Source organism: Engystomops pustulosus, chromosome 2, assembly GCF_040894005.1.
Source record: "Engystomops pustulosus chromosome 2, aEngPut4.maternal, whole genome shotgun sequence".
Lineage (NCBI taxonomy): Eukaryota > Metazoa > Chordata > Amphibia > Anura > Leptodactylidae > Engystomops > Engystomops pustulosus.
Window position 1 is genome coordinate 218,496,910 of NC_092412.1, and position 19,661 is coordinate 218,516,570.

The following is a 19,661-nucleotide window of genomic DNA, read 5'->3' on the forward strand; positions in this document are numbered from 1 at the left end:
CTTCCTGTGTATGCCATGAAATCCATATCTAAGGGAAACGATCCATCTGGTTTTGCATAGAGGCTGGAGACACTCCTTATTCCTCATATGGACTTAAGTACCGTATGAAGATCTTAACCTATGGTGGCGCTGTCAGGTGAAATAATAGTGGGATAAGGGTTATAGCTGATGAGAAGAGCCTAGCCATATGTTGTGTCTTTTTCATGAGAAACAGTACCCCTCCTGAGCTACATAGAGGGACAACAGGTTTTGCTGTGTCCTGTGAGGTGCCTTAGAGATGACCTGGACACATATCGAATGGCCTCACGAGTCATGTGCTATCTGTTTATATATCTGAGGCCTCTGATTGGCTGTAGTGGTGACATGTCCATAAATGGGTTATTATGGTGCAGCAGTTTAATTGGAGGTGCGACCCGGTGGCTAGATGTGCAACCATTTTTTTAAAATTTTTAACCCAAAGCTGGATTAAGGAAATTTTGGAATTTAATTGGACAATGGTGGTTCCTCAAATATAACAGTTATTTGTTTTCCTGATCGTATTGTGTGATGTATCAAAAGTAGTGATAAAAGGGCATTAAAGTTTTCAGTTATCTTTTCCTACATGGAAGGAAGACTGTTCATGAGTTGACAGGAGCATGGTTGTGAAGATCAAGAGTCAAGAGGGGAGAGAAAAAGTTAGTCAATGTGTGATAGTACATTGTGAGTATATGCTAAAAAATGGGAATTTTTCATACATTTTATGGCAAGAGATTTTCCATTAATCTGGAGAACCTCTATAGAGCTGGGACAGGGGCAGTCTACAAAGGCAAGTAAATTTACTCTACTCTGGTTACCATTTCCTGCCTCTCTCCAGTACGTCCCATGTACTGTAAACAGCCGGTAGTTCCAGCATCTCATAGGACCTCCTTTAGCCAATGAGTAGCTTCCTCGGACCTGCAGACGTGTGATCTCCTGAAAAGAAGGCCACTTATTGGAATTTCTGGATGGGGGCATTGCCAAAAACTAGAGGTACCTGAGTGATGGAGCAGCAGGGTGAGCATGCTAAGTATGCTTTCCAAATTCCTGGAAAACTCCTTTAATTATATTTCAATCAGGTTTCTGACAGATAGATATGCCAAATTCATTAGGAGTTACATGTCTCGTCTTCCATATTGACTTTGCATCCCAAATATCATGTCAAATATAACTGAGCTTTTAGGTGAGGTTCAACAGCAAGAGGTTCAATAATACAAGAATAGATATCTTTCGAGACGATATATGGGACAGACATCCTATTTATAGATGTATCTTGTTTCACATAGGATCTAAAAATGTTCAGTAGAATCTAAAATAAGGTGATAAATGTGAAATGCAGCCATGTGTGAGATGTCACACCATATGACATCACTAGAGTGAGAACGATGAGTAATGTCAGTGCTGTCTCTCGAACTGCACCGTACTAGATTACTGCATCACAAGTCAAATATTGTATTGACACATGGTCAGGATTGTTCCCTAGGCTGTTCCTCAAGATGTCATATGCTATTTTTAGGTTGTAGATAATGGATAGTGTAAGAATACTAAAGAGTATTCACAAAAGCTAGAAATTAAAGGGTCTGCTGGTCAAACTCTCAAAGTATTAGAGGGGTCTTGCCTCATAAACCAGGTACATTTAGTCAGATCTCCGATTGAAAAATTTATGTTGATGAACTAGAGGCACATGGGAGAAGCTTGTCTTGATGAGAAAACCCCTTCAACTACAGTATTTTGGTGGAGTGAAAATATCTGGCATTAGTATGTTTAGTTGCCCTTAAAAGACATCTACCACCATGATGAAAGACTGTATGCAAATGAGTCTGAGGGGCTCCAGCCTCCATTAACACCTATGGAGCCTGGAGCCCCTCAGGCTCATTTGCATACAATCCTTCATCCTGGTGGTAGATTCCCATTAAATTCACACAAACCATTATTATAATACAAGGAAGAACATAATGAGGTTCTAGTTTTACTGTGTGTGTGGCTTACCAGTAAGGGCTCATTCAGATGGGCGTACTGACCTATTGATTGCTTTGGGTCTGTTCACGCATCTGTGTTTTTCACAGGTGTTCAGACAGGGAAAAGAAAATTGCAGCATGGATTATTTTTTACTCACATGCAGAACACGGACCTCCGTAAAAGTAAAAAAACAGACATCCATGGATAACATATGTATGCGGGCCATTTTTTCTCAAATGTTGCTAACCAATTGGGCAGTGCAACAGGCAGATTAGAAAATCATCCCTTTTTTTGTGGATGTGAAAAAAATGCATGCGGACTGATCACTGACATCACACATCTGCATTTTTGGCGAATGTACAGCGGACATGTCCCATCTGAATGAGCCCTAACATCTACTTTTTGTCTGCACTTTCCAAAGGAACCAACTGTAAGAGAAAGCTGCCTCAAAAGTTATGACGATAGACAATAAGGATGTTACACTGTGGGGCACATTTACTTACCCGTCCTAACACGTTCCCCGAAAGTGCATTGTCTGACTAAGATTGTGCGCATGATATCCTGCATGTGTCGCTTCCCCGCACGGGTCCGAGGGCATTAGCATTCTTCTTCTTTCTGGTGCATGTAAGTGCTTGGGCTTGAAACACAATTTGAAAGTTTAATCCTGCGCTCAGTCCGAATCAGTTTGATCGTCCGATGTCACGCCCTCGATTTCTGTCGCATGAAAGCTGGCGCTGCTGTGCCACAATCCTATCGCGTGCGACACAATCCCCAGTTAAATACCTGTCGCAGCGGAGCAAATCCCGGAAACGTCGGAAAAGCCCCTGTATGTCTCTTCCAGAAAGCACACAGTTGAAATAGTTGGCAAATTATCTGCCCAAAAACTATACTACAGCTGTGGAAGCATTGTATCTGCTATTACAGGACATCTTAGTTGTTGTAAAGGGGGCCATCTTTTTCTAACCCTGTACAACCCCTTTTAGTAGAACATTAGTAAACCTACCAAACTAAGACTTAGAAAGTCTAACTGTATTGTATATTGTACCAAATAGAGAGTTGTATTAAATGTACCAAATGCATACTAAATAATGAACGGTATAGTTGGTCTCCACCATTTATGTAATCTAGTTGATACAATTTAGGAAATATATTGTAATAGCAATAAGTTAAAGGGAAACTCTTTCCAGAGTGCAGAGAAACATGTCCAAACCGTAGCTAAAAGATGGTAGAAAATAAAGCAAATCTAACCTTTAAACGAACTTTGCAGAAATTGTTGTGACTGAATTCAGCATAGATTTAAAGGAGCTGGCCACTCATATTAAAGGAAACCTACCACTTGAAGTGGCAGGTTTCAGATGGAAATACGGAGCACCAGCTCAGGGTGAGCTGGTGCCGGTACTTATTTTTGTTAGTGTTTTAAACCGCTGTATTGCGGTTTAAAACACTTTTTAAACTTTATAGCTGGCGCAGGGAGGTACGCGCTCGGCGCTTACCATGCGAGCGACCGTGCGTGCGGCTACATAGGAAGTAAAGGAGATCCGCGCGCATGGTAAGCGCTGAGCGCGTACCTCCCTGCGCCGGCTATAAAGTTTAAAAAGTGTTTTAAACCACGATACAGCGGTTTAAAACACTAACAAAAATAAGCTCCGGCACCAGCTCACCCTGAGCTGGTGCTCTGTATTTTCTTCTGAAACCTGCCACTTCAAGTGGTAGGTTTCCTTTATATGTTAATATAGTAAGTATAAGACCCTAATAGGGTCACCCGTATAATGCTTACCCTGTTAAAGTTTACTGTTTGCCTTCGGTAGCCATGGGTCACATGGCCCCCAGTACAGCAGAACTCAGGACTTCCTGTGACGTCTCGTGTCCTGCTGGTGTCCGGCAGATGGAGGTGGGGCATGCGGTCATTACTGTCTGCACTTTCCACCATTTTCAACCAATAAAATGGATGTGGTTAGGACAGAGCAGGCATACATACAGTAATGACTGCACAGCTCCCTACATCTACCGTAAGCCAGAAAGACTTGTGATATCCCTGAAAGTCCATGGTCCTGCTACCCTAGGGTAAACTTTAACAGGGTAAGGATAATATAACTGACCCTATTAAGAACTTTGCTGTTAAAGTTAAGTAAAGACCAATCCCTTTAAGAGTGAAAAGCGGATCTGGAGGAAAGAAGGGAGGATGGTGAATTAAATTGATGAACATAAATTAAGAAACTAGCAATTTGCTCTTATAAGTTTTACAAGTTTCTAGTGTTCATGCAAACTACATATGGAGAGAAGATAAATAGCTCAGGATTACAACACTTTAGCATTATTTTAGTTAATTAGATAATTTTATTTGTTTTTTATGAAATAGAGACATTATTTGTTATGGTATTTTGTACCTTTTTTTCCTGTCACATCCATTTGTCTGATCCCGGAGGCATTTTAAGAAAAAAATGAATACTTTGATATGAGCATTATCTTGTAGGTAAATTGTTGCAGATGACTCACGAGAAACCATTTTGATCTGTGATTCATTTATAACGTTGCTGCTCTTACAAGTGACTGTCTGGATTAGTTTCACGACATGTCCTCCTGACGTCGGTCCTCATGGATCATCCCAAGTCGTCTCTCTCTCTCCAGCTGAGATTAATGGTAGATGACTGTATGAGGAGATGTGGCCCTGCTCCTCTTGTCATATTCACTATACAATGAAGAAAGGGAAGCATTCACATTTGTATCTATTCCTGTGTTCTTTAAAGTAGTTTGCTACGTTGGTCAGTTCTCTTGGCTTTAATCATGCTGCCACATGCTATGATTCATGTAGAGATGACGTCAGATAAATTATATTAAATCAAATAGTCAGGGGAAATGGGACTTTATAATATTTTTAGCTTAGATGATCCGTTTAAGATACGTCCATCATTTGATGAGGTAAATGTTACGAAATTTTTGTTTACCTCCAGTGGCGTAACTAGAAGCTGATGGGCCCCAGTGCAAAGTTTGTGCCAGGGCCCCGACTATAATGTATGGTTCATAGTACTAGTCTTCTCATATGGGAAAGTGAGACCTTATGGACCCCCAAAGCTTCTTGGGCCCGGTTGCGACTGTACCCTGTGCACCCCCTCGAATTACGCCCCCTCTATAAAAAATCTATAGTTTCTCGAGGAACAAAAGTTATACGGTACATGTAGTACTTTAGGAGAAATGATGGCAATATATAAAGTTGAGAAAATTAAAAGAGGTGACTGGGGAAAGAAACTATTTTAAAACCAGCTCAGACAAGGAAATAATGTAAAATAATTCAACCCTTGTGGAAAATTTATGTCACATTCCCATTTTCATACTTTAGGTATGAAATATGAAATTCCCCGGTCAGCCAATTATTGGACCTGAAAGTGGGGATCTGATTGGACCAGATAATCTTCAGAATTATCCCCCACCCCCCACACACACATCCCAGATAATCCTTTTAGATTAAATAAATTAGGCCAATGTCTCATAATACAAGTGACCATAACGTGGTGCTTCAGGCATATGCCAGCCAGATTAACTACTCTGCTGGTTATGTTTTTATAATTTTACCAAAATCAATTTGTCAGTAGAATTTGAGTTCATGTCACTTGTGACAGTGTAGATGCCGGAGCAGAACATTTGGTGATAAAAAATGGTGTGTTTTTCACCCTAGAAGAATTGGTTAGATAGTCAGGCCTCAGAAACTTGGTGGCTTTATCTAGCTCCTCAAAAACCTGGACTGTCAAATCAGGACTAATAATCATTCGACAGTGAAAGTTTTGGATAATTTTAATGTTATCCAATCAAATTAACACTTGGTGTGCTGTCTTTTTGTTCATATACTATGGGAGATATGTTCAGTAAAGGAAATTACCATAAAAACCAGGGACACGTTATCATAGATCCAGGCACTGTTATCCCTGGTCTCCTTCCTTCTAAAATTATTTTCTTTAACGATGCAAATGAGCCAGTGACATGAAGGCATGGCGTTACCAGAGTCCTCCATGCAGTATCTTCACAGGCTGTTACACTGTGAGGAGCATATGTTCCCCTATCTCCAACTCCTTATTTTCCCTCCCCTGTAAGCCATAATTTCACACAGTGGGGGGAAGTGTCCCTGCACAGTGTTACTGCCTGTGAAGCTACAGCACCGAGGGTTCTGGTATCACCTTCCAGAGCCCTTGTGGCTCATTAGCATAATTTCAGAAGTTGATATTAGAAGAAAGGAGGCCATTAATAACACATATAAGAAGATCGCCAAAATCAGTGAGAAGATCTATGAGTAAGTGTCTCCGTTTTATAATGCTTGATATTGAAGATAGATTTCCTTTAAGACCATCCCCCACAGAACTCATCAAGTTACTATGAGATTTCTGTGTCAGAAGTCCTTTATTTTTTTTACACATTTTAAAAACTCTGTATCCAGGGGATGATGTGTTAAACCTATTTCAGTAGGGGGATGAAGGTCAGTGTAATTATAAGGTTGTGAAGTATGGCGTGGTGTCATCTTGACATGATAGTGTGTGCAGAAGATGTAAATCTGCCTGTTACAAAGATGAAGATGAGTCATTATCTGTTACAACAAAGAGCTGAGATATTTGCTATTAGGGCTCCTTTCATATCCCTATAGAGTGCGTATGGGTAATAATAGGTTAGTATTCAGTCTATTGACATGACATGTTCTCAGAATGACCCAGTCTAGTGAACCATCTATCCTATTATCAAAGCATGTGGTTATGAGACTTGCATAGCATTTACTGCAAGTATGTATTTTAGTTTTTATACAGCTCATTTAAATATCCAGATATGTTATGTAGTAATCCAACCGTGTTGTAACACATTAGCTAGGCCTCATGAAGACAAACATATATGGTGGCTGTAATCCAGCCGCATGAACAGCAGATAGCATATGGCCGCCATAGAAGTGCATTGTGCCTGACACTGAGATGGACACATCATAACACATTTATTGGTAGGAACCACAAATTTCAGGAATGGACCACCCTTTCTTCAGGTCCAAAATTAAAGGGGTATTCTCGTCTAGGCATTCACATCCAGATTCATTAATCTGCCATATATAAACATTTCTTCAATTACATGTTATTAAAAAAAATGTACCTGGGTGACGATAATTTCTCATAAATGTAGCCATATGGTCCCTTAGAAACGAGAGAGCTTCCTCGGATACGACCATCTCTGCTGGAGCGATTGCACAAAGAAACAAAAAGTTTTTGTACATGAAATGTCCAGGAGTTACTGCAGGTCCCACAGTCGTCCTGTGGTAATGATCGCTGAATCCTGGTGGTAAGACAGGGCTCATGTCTGGCCATTTCTGCCAAAATGTGAGGTGGACATAACCAAAGAAGCCATCTCGTTTCTAAGGGACAACATGACTACATTTATGAGAAATCCTCTTCACACAGGAACATTTTTTTTTAATAACATTCAATTGAAGAAATGTTTACATATGGCAAATGAATTAAATTAAATTGAAATGCCCAGATGGGAATACTCCCTTAACTAAGAGAACTGGAGCTACAGCAGTACCAATGAGTCACAGCTTACTTCAGCTCTGTGTTCATTTTGCACCTGACAAAAGGGATTGATCCACTCCTGAAACACATAGTTGCTACTAAGAAATGTGTTTTTCCATATGACTTACCAGCAGGGCCGGTGCCAGCACTGGGCATATCTGGGCAAGTGCCAGGGCCCAGAGCTGCTTAAGGTTGCACATAAGGAATCCATGGGGGTGACTGGGGCTGTATCTAATGAATTCATAGGGTGCAAGGATCATTTGTTATGATGAACTAGGGAATATTTTATGGATGAAGAGACTGTTTTAGTTTCTGAATTTTTAATGTTGCCATGTGAGTTTACTTCAATGGGTCCTACTGAGGCTTTGTTGCCCTGGGACCTACTGAATCCTATAGCCGACTCTGAGCTCAAACTATGTAGTGCTAATAAAATTCATTCTAAAATTTTAGGAGTGGCAGTGTAGTTATTATTGCACAAAAAGGCCACTCTTGGCAATTATACAGAATGGTACGTATGGACAATTGATATAACACAACTTATTTCGATAATGTTTCATGTACCACAATAGGACACTCAAAGGAATATAATAGGTTTGACAGCAAATATATTGTGACACTACAGTAAGTTTTGTTGTCAAATGTTGTCAAACTCCTCTCTATGACATCTCCAGATGTTATGAAGCTTATGAAGTCTTCCATTTACAGAACAAAGAAATGATTCCTCAACACTGTATTAAAGAGAAAAAAAAATAAGGTTGTCAAACTGAGAACCAACTCACATGGGAGATACGACAGTTTTCTGCAGGTGTGAAAACAGACTATCAGACTCTCTTGATGGAAAAAAATCTCAGTGAAATGGATGTAGAATGTGAAGTAAAGCTTAGGTGGAGAAAGCAGACTGTGAACACATACATGAAACCAACAGTGACCTAAATAGCCATCAGGGCTGTGTGTACATGAGCTGTACAAATATACATTATTAACATAATGCACAATAGCTTTGCAGTTGGTTGCTATGTAAGTGAACATTGTCTTTCATCAAAATCCATCATGATAAACCAGGGACACTTACTCATAGATCCAGGCACCGTGTCTGTGGTAATCTTCTTATATTTGCTATCCATTGCCTCCTTCCTTCAACTTTTAATATCATGCTAATTCGCCTGAGGCATTGTGATCGGGCTTTACAGACTATTACACTGTCTCATCTTCCCCGTTCTCCCTTGTACAGTGAGCAGGAAGTGCTAAGGGGGTCTGTAAAGCCAAATCACTGAGGGCTCAGGCTCATTAGCATAATTGTAACAGTTGATTTTAGAAGAAGGTTTATCATGGATTTTGATGATTTCCTTTAAAAAGAAACTAAACATAGTAAATTCACACAGAATAAAACCATAACATTTTCACCCATCTCCTAATTTATGATCTTGTTTGTCTTATATTGCAGTCATAACTAAAAAATATACAAAGGAATATATCATCTGTGTCCTGAGAGCTTAGCAATGATTTCTTTGGCCACCTTTTCTGATTTGGCCACCTAAAACGTCTGGAACAGGAACCTACAGTAAAGCAAACACAGCATTAAACATTTTTTTAAAAATATATTTATCAAATATCTTAAAGGGTTCATATGTCTTATAAAGCCTCAAATCCATGGCAATCTTAATCCACAGCTACTCCATACGATTGTCCAGAGATCAACTAGGGAAATACCATCAATTTCCGGAATAGGAAGACCCACTTTATCTTATCTTTTGTGAGGGTTCTTGAAGCCTTTGTGAATAATTCTTTATTATTTTTTTTAGATTTTCTAATGTTTGTTATGCTGTAAATTCTCATTTAAATCTGCACAACAACTGAGTTCCTGAAACCAATGTCATTACCAGCCATAAGCCTTTGACCAGAGACTGACTGTCTGCATTTTAGCTACAGACAAGTAAATATAAAAGACCAGATTTCCGGCAGTAGTCATCCTTCACACCTCCATATGTATAGGTTTCAGTATATGTTATGGCATCTTTATTGTATACTAAATTAAATTATTCAATTACCTTACAGTTATATATTTATCTTTGGACTGCCAATAGAAATTCTTGTATAGAGAATAACTCAACCTGGAACACAAAAATGTACAAATATGCTCTATTGTGCTGGTAATTCTTATTATTAGCAATTGTTTTATGATATTGAATATCTCCATTATGTCTAAACACTATTTAAATATGATAATTTGAAGAGCCTGACACAGAAAACCCCCAAAAACTGATGGAAGTTATTAAAGGGGTTGATCACGATTCCAAAACTTTAACAGGGTAAGTAAGACCCTAATAGGGTCACTCATATTATACTAAACCCTGTTTAAGTTTAGGCTTTGCTAAAAAGTTCTAAGCGCCTGTTTAAATTTGGTGGAAGGCTTTTTAGAAATTTTAGGCACAAATCCACCAGAAATCTGGTCCTAGCTCATTGATAAATTCCCCCATTTTTCGGTCAGGGTACAGTCATGTTAGACATGTCAGCCAGTGAACTTGCAGGTGACAGATCTGTTGCTAACTCTAGTTCCAGTAAGGTATTTGACTATATTTTGATATATTTAACCAGATGTTCTCCAAACACTTCAACAAAACCATGCAGGCCAAATTGACCGGTGCTCCAATCCACGACAGAAATTCATCAGTAGAGTCTTCCCATGTGGATGTACCCAATGCTAGATTGGATTTGTCAGTCCCTTGGCAGCCGGCCAAGGAGATTCTGACTGTAACTGATAGCTGTGATCGCAACAAGGGCTTCCCTCCTTCCTAATAACAGCAACAGTTTGTAAATTGATTAATTCTTTGGTTGCCAGGGAACATAATTGGTTAATGAGTGTGAATGCATGCTTGTCAGGGGAGGGAGTCAGGGCAGAAAATCAATCAATGATTTCTACATGGACTCCGGGATTGTGTGTATAATATATGACACTACACAGACATCTGTCATCAGCGTTCTACGTCCCACAACATTGTATGTGAATCTGTATTCAATCCTGTGAGTCTGACATGAAGTAATGAAACTTCTGTCTGCATCGTGTTCAATTCATATCTCTAGCCATACGATTATTTTACTGTTAAAAAAATGTAATGGAATTTTCATGAGTCCAGTGCGCTCAAATGCTCAAATAGCTTTTTTCAGTTTTTTTCTCCTTTTCAAAGCAAAAACTTTTTATATTTTTCCATTTACAGAGATGCACGAGGGCTTGTTCCAAATGGGGTTGAAGTAACAAATAAAGATGCATTTGTTCCATTTTCTTATGGGTTTTGATTTTAGAACTTTCACTTTGTGGTCCAAATGACACATCCCCTTTATTCTTTGGGTCAGGACAAACAGAGAGATACCAAAATTAAATAGCATCATTGTTTAATACTTTAAAAAACTTATTCATACTTTGTTGTACAGAGCTGGCTAAGGTGCAATTTTTTCAAAGGGTTTAGCTGACGTTTTCATCAGTTTTGAGAACTGTAACCCCTTCCCGCTCAATGATGTAACTGTACATCATAAGGTGCGGGTAGTTACCTGGCATGGTGACCGCAGTGTCTATAGGGCATTTGGCACCCTCTAAATTTCCAGTTTTTTCATAGCGAAACAAAAGATATCAACCAAATTTTCCAACTACTTTGAAGTACAGTGTGTGACAAGAAAACAATCTTAAAGAGGACCTGTCACCCAAAATTTCGGCACTAGGAGCTGCTCCCAGTGCTTGAACAAACACTGGAGTACAATGACACAGGGCAAATTTTTTTCCAAAAAAATCAGGGTTAGTCCTAAAGCTGTAAAATGGCCTAGTCCCGGCTCAGTCCTAAAGCCATAAAATGGCCTAGTCCAGAAGGGGGTTAATCATTTTGTATTTAGATTTTTATGGAAGGCAATTGCCGATGCAGCATTTACCAAATGTACTATTACAGTGCATGTTCTTGAGGACACGTCAGTTTCTCTGGTGTCAGTATCTTAGTTTCTTAGAAATGTACGTTGTTATGATTTTCTAATATTCCTTCCTTGAGATTTGTTCCTATTGTATATCTCCATCAAGTCAAAAGTCTAATAAAATATGGATAAGCAGAAAAGCAAGTATACCCAATGTCCTCCAAGGTCACCCAGTTCACGTTTGATGTCACTGCTGTGACTGGTGTAATTACACTAAACCACATATTGGAAAATTTAATTATCAATATATTGAGTTTGTTTGCTGGTATTTTAGCATGTAAAGAATAATGGCAGGTCCCCGTCATCGATAATTGCTATTATTACTGTAGCATAATACATTACCTATTCTCATCATATATAATGTTATAGTGTTCATTACTACATAGTGCAGCATCCACATTCAGCACAGCAGCTTTTGTAGGACTACAACTCCCAGCATACACAGACATCCATAGATGCTGGGAGTTGTAGGTTTGCCCCAGTGTGAGTGCTGAAGGTTCTTGACCCCATCTATAATGTGACAGAGGCTGTGTTCTTCACTTGCTTTGGTTATTTTGTGTGATATTTATGAGGTTGCACAAAAATATCAGCATCTCAGCCTCACGTATGGTCTGTGTTTTGTTTTTTACAGGTGAAACAGATAATGGAAGAGGCGGTTACCAGGAAATTTGTCCACGAGGACAGCAGTCACATTATTGCTCTATGTGGTAAGAATCTTTCTTATATTGATTAGCTTTTGGTGTCTAACATCAGATTATCAATAAGATTCCTAAAGAAATTATATTCTGCAGTTTTTTAACCTGTATTTTCATCTCTTCAGGGTGTAGGGGCTTTGTTTTAAAACAATAGGGGTCATCCAGCACTGTGTTAAAAGATTTCCAGACTTTATTTTTTAAGATTAAAAGGTCATTCCCATACAAAATAAATGCATTGTGGCTGACGCGTTTCGAGCCCTCACATGGCTCTTAGTTGTAGCCAGTTATGACTAAGACCCATGTGAGGGCTCGAAACGTGTCAGCTACAAGGCATTTATTTTTTATGGGAATAGCCTTTTAATCTTGAAGAATAAAGTTTGGAAAACTTTTAACACAGTCCTGGATGACCCCTATTCTTTGAAAAGTATTGTGGATACCCTGGAGTCCAGCCAGTACATACATGCATAATGGCTGCATTTTTCATAAGGTGGCACAGCTGTGGGATTTTGAGGAGGGGGGTAAGTTGTAATGGTGTCTATTCTTTGGATCTACAACTGTAGTGGCTTCATGTTGCAATTGCGTCTTGTAATTTCTATACGCAGTGGATGGAACCACCGACTTCTGACTTTGTATAGAGTATAGTACATAGTTCCTCGGCAGGCCCAAACAGCTGGAAAGTGCAGGAATCATATTAATGGATATACCCCAGAAAAATCAAAAAATCCCCTTTACATATTAAATGTATTGTCTAATGATGAATCAATAAGTTCTTTTCCAATTGAGATGTGCCACTCAGATTACGCTCCTGCCATCCTGGGAAAATGTAATCATCCATAGCCAAAAATACAACGATCCCATACAGATAAAACATAGATGGTTGTAGTCCACATTTGGGCATTACTTCTACAGTGTGGCACTCTTTTCTGGCTCATTGGAGTCCAGAGTAGGGGGCATCCTGTGGACCCCTTCAGGTGGTCTACCTATGAACTTACTAATGTGTATGGCCACCTTTAGTTCTATTAAGAGTTTAGACCCTGTGATAGGGAGTGAGGTATACACAAAGACATTGCATGGAGCAGAAGGGTGCAGATGGAGTGTGCCTCACTATGTACTGTGATAGGCGTTGGAAATTATTATCTGCACTGATGTTTTGAACATTGTATATGTATAGGATTCTTCAGAAACAAACATATACAATCTCTGCTACTATTGACCTTCTCCTCTAGGAATCGTAATTCCCTTCTGAGAATCTCTGATCGTGTCTCCCTTCCTTCTAGTATTTCACCTTCTCCTACACAAGTGACAGCTGCTTACTCATTCCACTACCTCTTATATATACACTACTATTTCTGTATTCAGTCATCCTCCTTAATGTATATAATGTTATTGTGTCAATCTTATAGTAATAACAGTACTGGTGCTGACCCCCCGCGTATAGTAGTTCAGCACCATGGACAGCTCATGACATATGGTCATTGCTGAATGATGCTTCTGTATCACATGTGCACATCAATGCCATATATTGTATTTTACACATTTACTTCCATTTCCTATTACCTAACAAATGAAAGCACTAATGATTGTATATGACAAAATCATCCCCCAACTTCTACCTTTAGGAGTTTATTTAGTAGCTCTTCTATACCTATAGTCCAGCTTTATAGTTTATAACAATAAAAAAGAATCATGTAATATATTATACTTTTGATAATTTAATATCGCAGAGTGGAAATTCAAACTATATGACACAGAAAGAAATGCAGCGCTCTTGACTAGGGGCACTCTGTAATAAAGTATTTTATAGTAATAACGCCGTGCCTTTAACTTTAGATGCAGTATTTTGTTTTGGAAAGTCTTGAGATTGCAGAGAATACCTAAAAGGGAACATGTTTTAAGGATTTAGCCTTACAAGCTGTCACCAACCTTTTATGCAAGACAGAGACAGGATCACAATGATGTCAGCATTACAGCACTGCGCGTATTTAAACGCTGTATACAATTCACATTAGAAGAGCTCAGAACCCTTAAAGGGGTTTTTCCACTAAGGCAGATTAGGCCCTATCCACCGGATGGGGCCTAACTTGCTGATCAGTGGGGTCACAGTGCTGAGATCGACCCCTCGCCGCTCCTCAGACTAATGGAGCAGACGTCTGCTCCATTAGTCTGAGGAGCGACGAGGGGTCAGTTAGAGCCCTCGTTCTCACGATCTGCGAGGATAGGGCCTAACTTGCCTTCATGGGTAAACCCCTTTAAGACAAGTATATCATCACAAGATACCTTCAGCAGCTAGGAATTGTGATGAGGTACTTGGACTTATCCTCCAGTGTTGCGACTCATGGCACACGTCTGCTACTGCTGCATGGAGCCTAAGGGACATCAAGTTGGCCAGGAGCAAATATCTGATTGTGACTCTTCTCCACCTCCTGTGTATAATTACAGGTGATTTACATACAGCACTGAAAGACTTAAATTTGCTACCCGACTGCTTCACCCCAGGAACACACTATTGGCATAGCTTCAGAAAGCTGGGTACAAGCATTTGTTAAAAGGGTTGTCCATGGGGCAAAATATGTTTTCTAGAGACAATCTCCTCTAAACACTCAAGCTGTTCCTTAAATATTACCTATAAATATTACTGTGAATATTTTATCATTTGTATGAGATGGGATTTCAACTCACTGGGGGGAATTTATCATTAGAGCGGCTCCTTATGACAGTTCTATTTCTGTCTTTAGAGCTCCTAAATGGAATTTGCGCCAAATTACAAATCATGAATTCTGTTGTATTGTAAAATCTAGTCTATACAAATAATTAATTTGCCACAAACAGGGTCTTTGCCAAAGTCACTTGTACTGTCCTATGTTCATTTGGCGCAATATGTCATATATGTTTTCATTAAAACATCACACAAAATTGTGTCGCAAGCCAAGCACTAACATACACCAGGAAGAAGAAGGTGAACTCTGGTGGACCTGAGCAGGGAGCGACACATGAAGGAAATCGGGCGCACAATCTACGTGAGTTGCGGCAGCTGTGCATCCTTGGGGAACGCACCTCAGGAAACGCGCATGGACAGGCAACTAAATGTTCCCCACTGTGTTAGGTCCATCAGAAATCCACATTTCTTATTATTCTGTCTCTCATGAGATTCTTCTTTTCTATGTGAAAGATGGGTTAGGAGGTTTGCAGATTCCTGAGTCAGAGTGGCAGAAATGGAAGCAATGCGTAGCCTATGTATTGTCTTCTCCCTCTGATCTCTTCCGCTTGCTAATCCGTCTTTCATATCCTAATTAATATGAGTCAGACAGTGCTTTTAGCGGCACAGGACATTGTGTACCTGAATCTTAGCTGACACAACAGAGGTCTAATCAGCATGAAAAAAAACACGCAAAATGGTACTTAATACAGGAATAAAAAAAGACTAACGATAAAATTGGGAGCATTTTTCCAGTTTCTATGTGGTCAATGAACAGATGTATTTTGAGTCACTGGCTCCGTACTGGTCGCACTCAACGAGAGACAGTGTTTATTTTACATTATTCACAGGATAATAATAACCTCCAGTCTAATTAGCTTTAGAGGGATTGTCTAGCCTCAGCATATAAATGTATTGTTTGTATAATAATAAAAAGTTAGACACTATTCTAATGTACTTTCTGGATAGAAATGCAAAAACTAAAAAAAAAGGAAAAGATAAACTAAGTATATAAGCAATTTGTACAAAATGAATAACAATTGCTGAATGCTGAAATTGGAGAATGGATTTAATAATTATTGGTTTATTACTACATTAGATGGTCCTGGAAATACGCTTGTTTAATAAAAAAAAATCTAACTGTTTACATTTTTGGAATTTTGGGAAATCAGTATTGTTTTGTCATAGATTGGCAGTCTCAGACTTTCCGTTTTATCCATACAGAATTGCAGTTGGTGCAAGTGGTAAAAGTTGAAGGGGTTTAGAAAGCATAAAAAGGTTTTCCATGGTAAGTGGGGTAAATGGAGCCACCATATTGTACTTATCCAGGTTAACTTCCACCTTCTGCTACTTTAGACGTCACCTGCTGGCAGACGCTTCCTTTGATGTCCTTCGGATTACCAGTGAGTCGGGATGTAGGGCGCTAATTACTGATTTACACCCCCATGTTACTGCTTGGAGGGGTGTGCTAAGGAATAGGGGCGAGCATGTGTGCCTCATTCAATGTCCTAACCATATTATGCAGCTAATGTGATATATTTAGTTGATATACAGGCAGTACCCAGGTTTCGTACAACATTCTGTAGGCTTGTTCTTAAGTTAAATTTGTATGTAAGTCGGAACAGCAAAAAAATCTTTTTTTTTGTACCTGTCCCAAAATTTGGTCTGTTTCTGCTGACCTCCTCTCTGTTGTCACTGGCCGTGCAATATGTACCTGCCACATTTATACATTTATGGCTACAAAATAGCAATCACAAGCATTTTTGCTTTATTATTTGGCAGATGGAACAGATGACCCAGACACCGAGTGTCATCTTAATACATACAAGGAATCTCTCTCTAACGCCAAATCATGGGTGGAACATTGTCACATCTCTGAAACTCTATATGATACAGACGTTTGTTACAAAATTAGTCATGTAAGACATCAGAGAGGAAACAGGATCTGAGCTGCCCCTATAAATGCTCTTTTCTAATTAGTAAGAATTGATCACTGCTTTTTATTCCTAGATGAATTATGTCAGTCGAACAATGACACTGATTTTATGTATGTGCGCTGTATTTCGGCAAAGGTTGGTTCCCCTGACGATTGATTTTCGCTTGTGTGTGTGTTTTACTGAATCTGTGCTAAAATGCCTACAAGGAAGAAGTGTTTTGCTGGTGGTTGCTGTAGAGACCTTACATCGAGGCTGTTAAGTATCTTGTTATCCCAATGACATTGACCTATCTATCAGAGTAAACAGGACTGTGTAGTTATGGTAACCTCCTACTTGCTGCTCGGTGTAATGGAAAATGCTTTTCTTTGCTTACCCTATTCTGTCCATCTGTGCTACAACTTGCACACCTCTTGCTCTACGCCATTATATACCGATACCAGGTGTATTTTATGCTCAAATATATTCTTATGCTCATAGAGAACATAGATATTGGTTTGATAAATAATAAGTCTTCATCTGACCACTTATCAACACTTTCTAACCTACTTCTTGTATGCAACCAGTGGAAACGGTCCCATACGTTGGCCCTCTCCCATGGACCCCACTTCCTGTCTACTGGCCGTACTTCAGTGCTGGCACTGTTACGGTAAATAACATGCCAGCACTGAAGTCGTTGCATCATATTTAGGTATACAGGCAGTCCTCGGGTTACATACTCGATAGGTTCTGTAGGTTTGTTCTTAAGTTGAATTTGTATGTAAGCCGGAACTGTATATTTTATCATTGTAACCCCAGCCAAATTTTTTTTGGTCTCTGTGACAATTGGATTTATAAAATGTTGGGTTGTTATCAGAACCAGGATTAACAATAAAGCTTCATTACAGACACCTTTGATAACTGTTACAGCTTTTTATTGTGGCCTATGGCTAAAGTACAGTAAATTACCAATTATCAGAGGTCCGTTTGTAACTAGGGGTTGTCTGGTGTTCAGGTGTTCTTAAGTAGGGGATCGCCTGTAATGCGAGAACTTCCTTTCCTTTTGAGGTGTCCAGACCGCGGAATTGGTCCGACAAAAGAGCCTGTTTCCACGAGCTGCACACGTACATATGCATTCGGCCTTAAAGGGACTCTTTAACTAGATTTTACCCCATTAAATTATCAGCATAATCAGGTAAAGTATGAATTGTTCTTTCTAGAATTACTCTTATATGTGAAATCTTACCAATTATACAGGCTGCAGGGGGAGCGTCACTTTAGATGCCACTATCTCTGTTTCTTTAGTCTCTAGGCGTCATATTAAAGATAATATACAGACAGTCAAAGAAATAGGCAGGAATAAGATCTTTCTTTGGAGCCTGCGTTTCCAACTATGCCTGTATCTGTATCTCTAGTTCAGTAGCTCACAGATCCACAAGCCTGAGGAAATCTTAAAGACAAGATTCTTTTTTTTTTAATGACACCAAACCTTTGCTCTAGAGTCTAGACAGTATTTAACTGAAGATTGGGGCATCTTAAAGCGTAACTGTAAAATTATAATGATTTTACAAAATTATTATATTTGATTCCCCCTTTAAAAACAAACAGAACAACTTTGTGCTGCTCGTCATTTTCTTTCCAAAATTATGGCCTTTTCTGTTCTGAAAGTGTTTGACAAAAATCTTTCTCACCAGAGGTGAAGTGGGCAGGGACTAATGTCTGTCAGTCTATGCCCTGAGACTGAGGCCAGTTAGCTTGCCCACAAATCCCTTGATGCCTTGTGTTCTCTCTCAAAGTAATTTAGCCTTAAGTCCATTTCATTTCCCACAAGTTAATCCACTGCACACTGCACAGTACACATACAGGATGTATATGATGACCAGCCTGGCCGCTTCTATCACATGGAGGAGAAAAGAACATATAATTAGTGGAATAAATCATAAGTAAAATGAAGTTTATAGTCTGTGCTGTGTGAGCACTAAGCGTTAATAGATTATCTGCACAGAGCTGATACTGCTGATGACAAGTTGGGGGAGGGAAGCAGCATGAGGTTCAGAAAGAGACAGAGAAAGTTCTGTAGAATCACAGACTGAGATCTTGTGCATGACTATTCGGTGCAGGAGACCGAAGTGATTATTATTTTAGGCAAACTGGTGAGATTTTTATATAAAAGAGGAAATTCTCAAAGGGACATTTTATACCTTAACTGGGAATGCTGGTATTTTAATGAAAAGTAAAAGGGTACGCCTGTGATTACAGGGTACTCTCTATGTCGAAGGAATACTAAACTAGATGGCATTTTCCTCCCGTTCTGGAAAGTCTCCTTGTCTCCTCTGCATATTTCATGTTTTGAGCTGTTGGGTATTTTCATGTATAGAGGAAGAGTATATATATATATATATATATATATATATATATACAAGATAGGTTCTGTAGGTTTGTTCTTAAGTTGAATTTGTATGTAAGTCAGAACTGTATATTTTGCAATTGAAATCTCAGTCAAATATTTTTTGGTCTCTGTGACAATTTAATTTTAAAAATGTTGGATTGTCATAAGAACCAGGATTAACAATAAAGCTTAATTGCAGATACCATTGATAACTATTATAGCTGTTTATTGTAGCCTAGGAGTACATTACAGTAAATTGCCAACACCCAGAGGTCCGTTTGTAACTAGGGGTCGTCTGTAAGTCGGGTGTTCTTAAGTAGAAGACCGCCTGTATATCTGTGTGTATATATTAATATATATGTGTGTATATATGTGTATATATGTATATATATATGTGTATATATATGTATATATATAACATATACCACATCTGTTTTCTTGCATAGATGCCCCGTGAGTTTTTATAGCTTGTTGTTGCCAAGCAATACAAGAGCTTTTACTTCTTTC

General features: G+C 39.1%; 1 protein-coding gene across 2 annotated transcripts in view; it reads left to right on the forward strand.

Annotated features, from left to right (window-relative positions):
- Positions 1 to 19,661, forward strand: part of SGSM2 (small G protein signaling modulator 2) — a 221,293-nt gene that overhangs the window by 71,226 nt on the left and 130,406 nt on the right. For both annotated transcript variants that reach the window (XM_072138185.1, XM_072138186.1), the window contains exon 2: positions 12,094 to 12,169. In XM_072138185.1, coding sequence (XP_071994286.1) covers positions 12,094 to 12,169 — 76 coding nt within the window. The remainder of the gene's footprint in view (positions 1 to 12,093; positions 12,170 to 19,661) is intronic.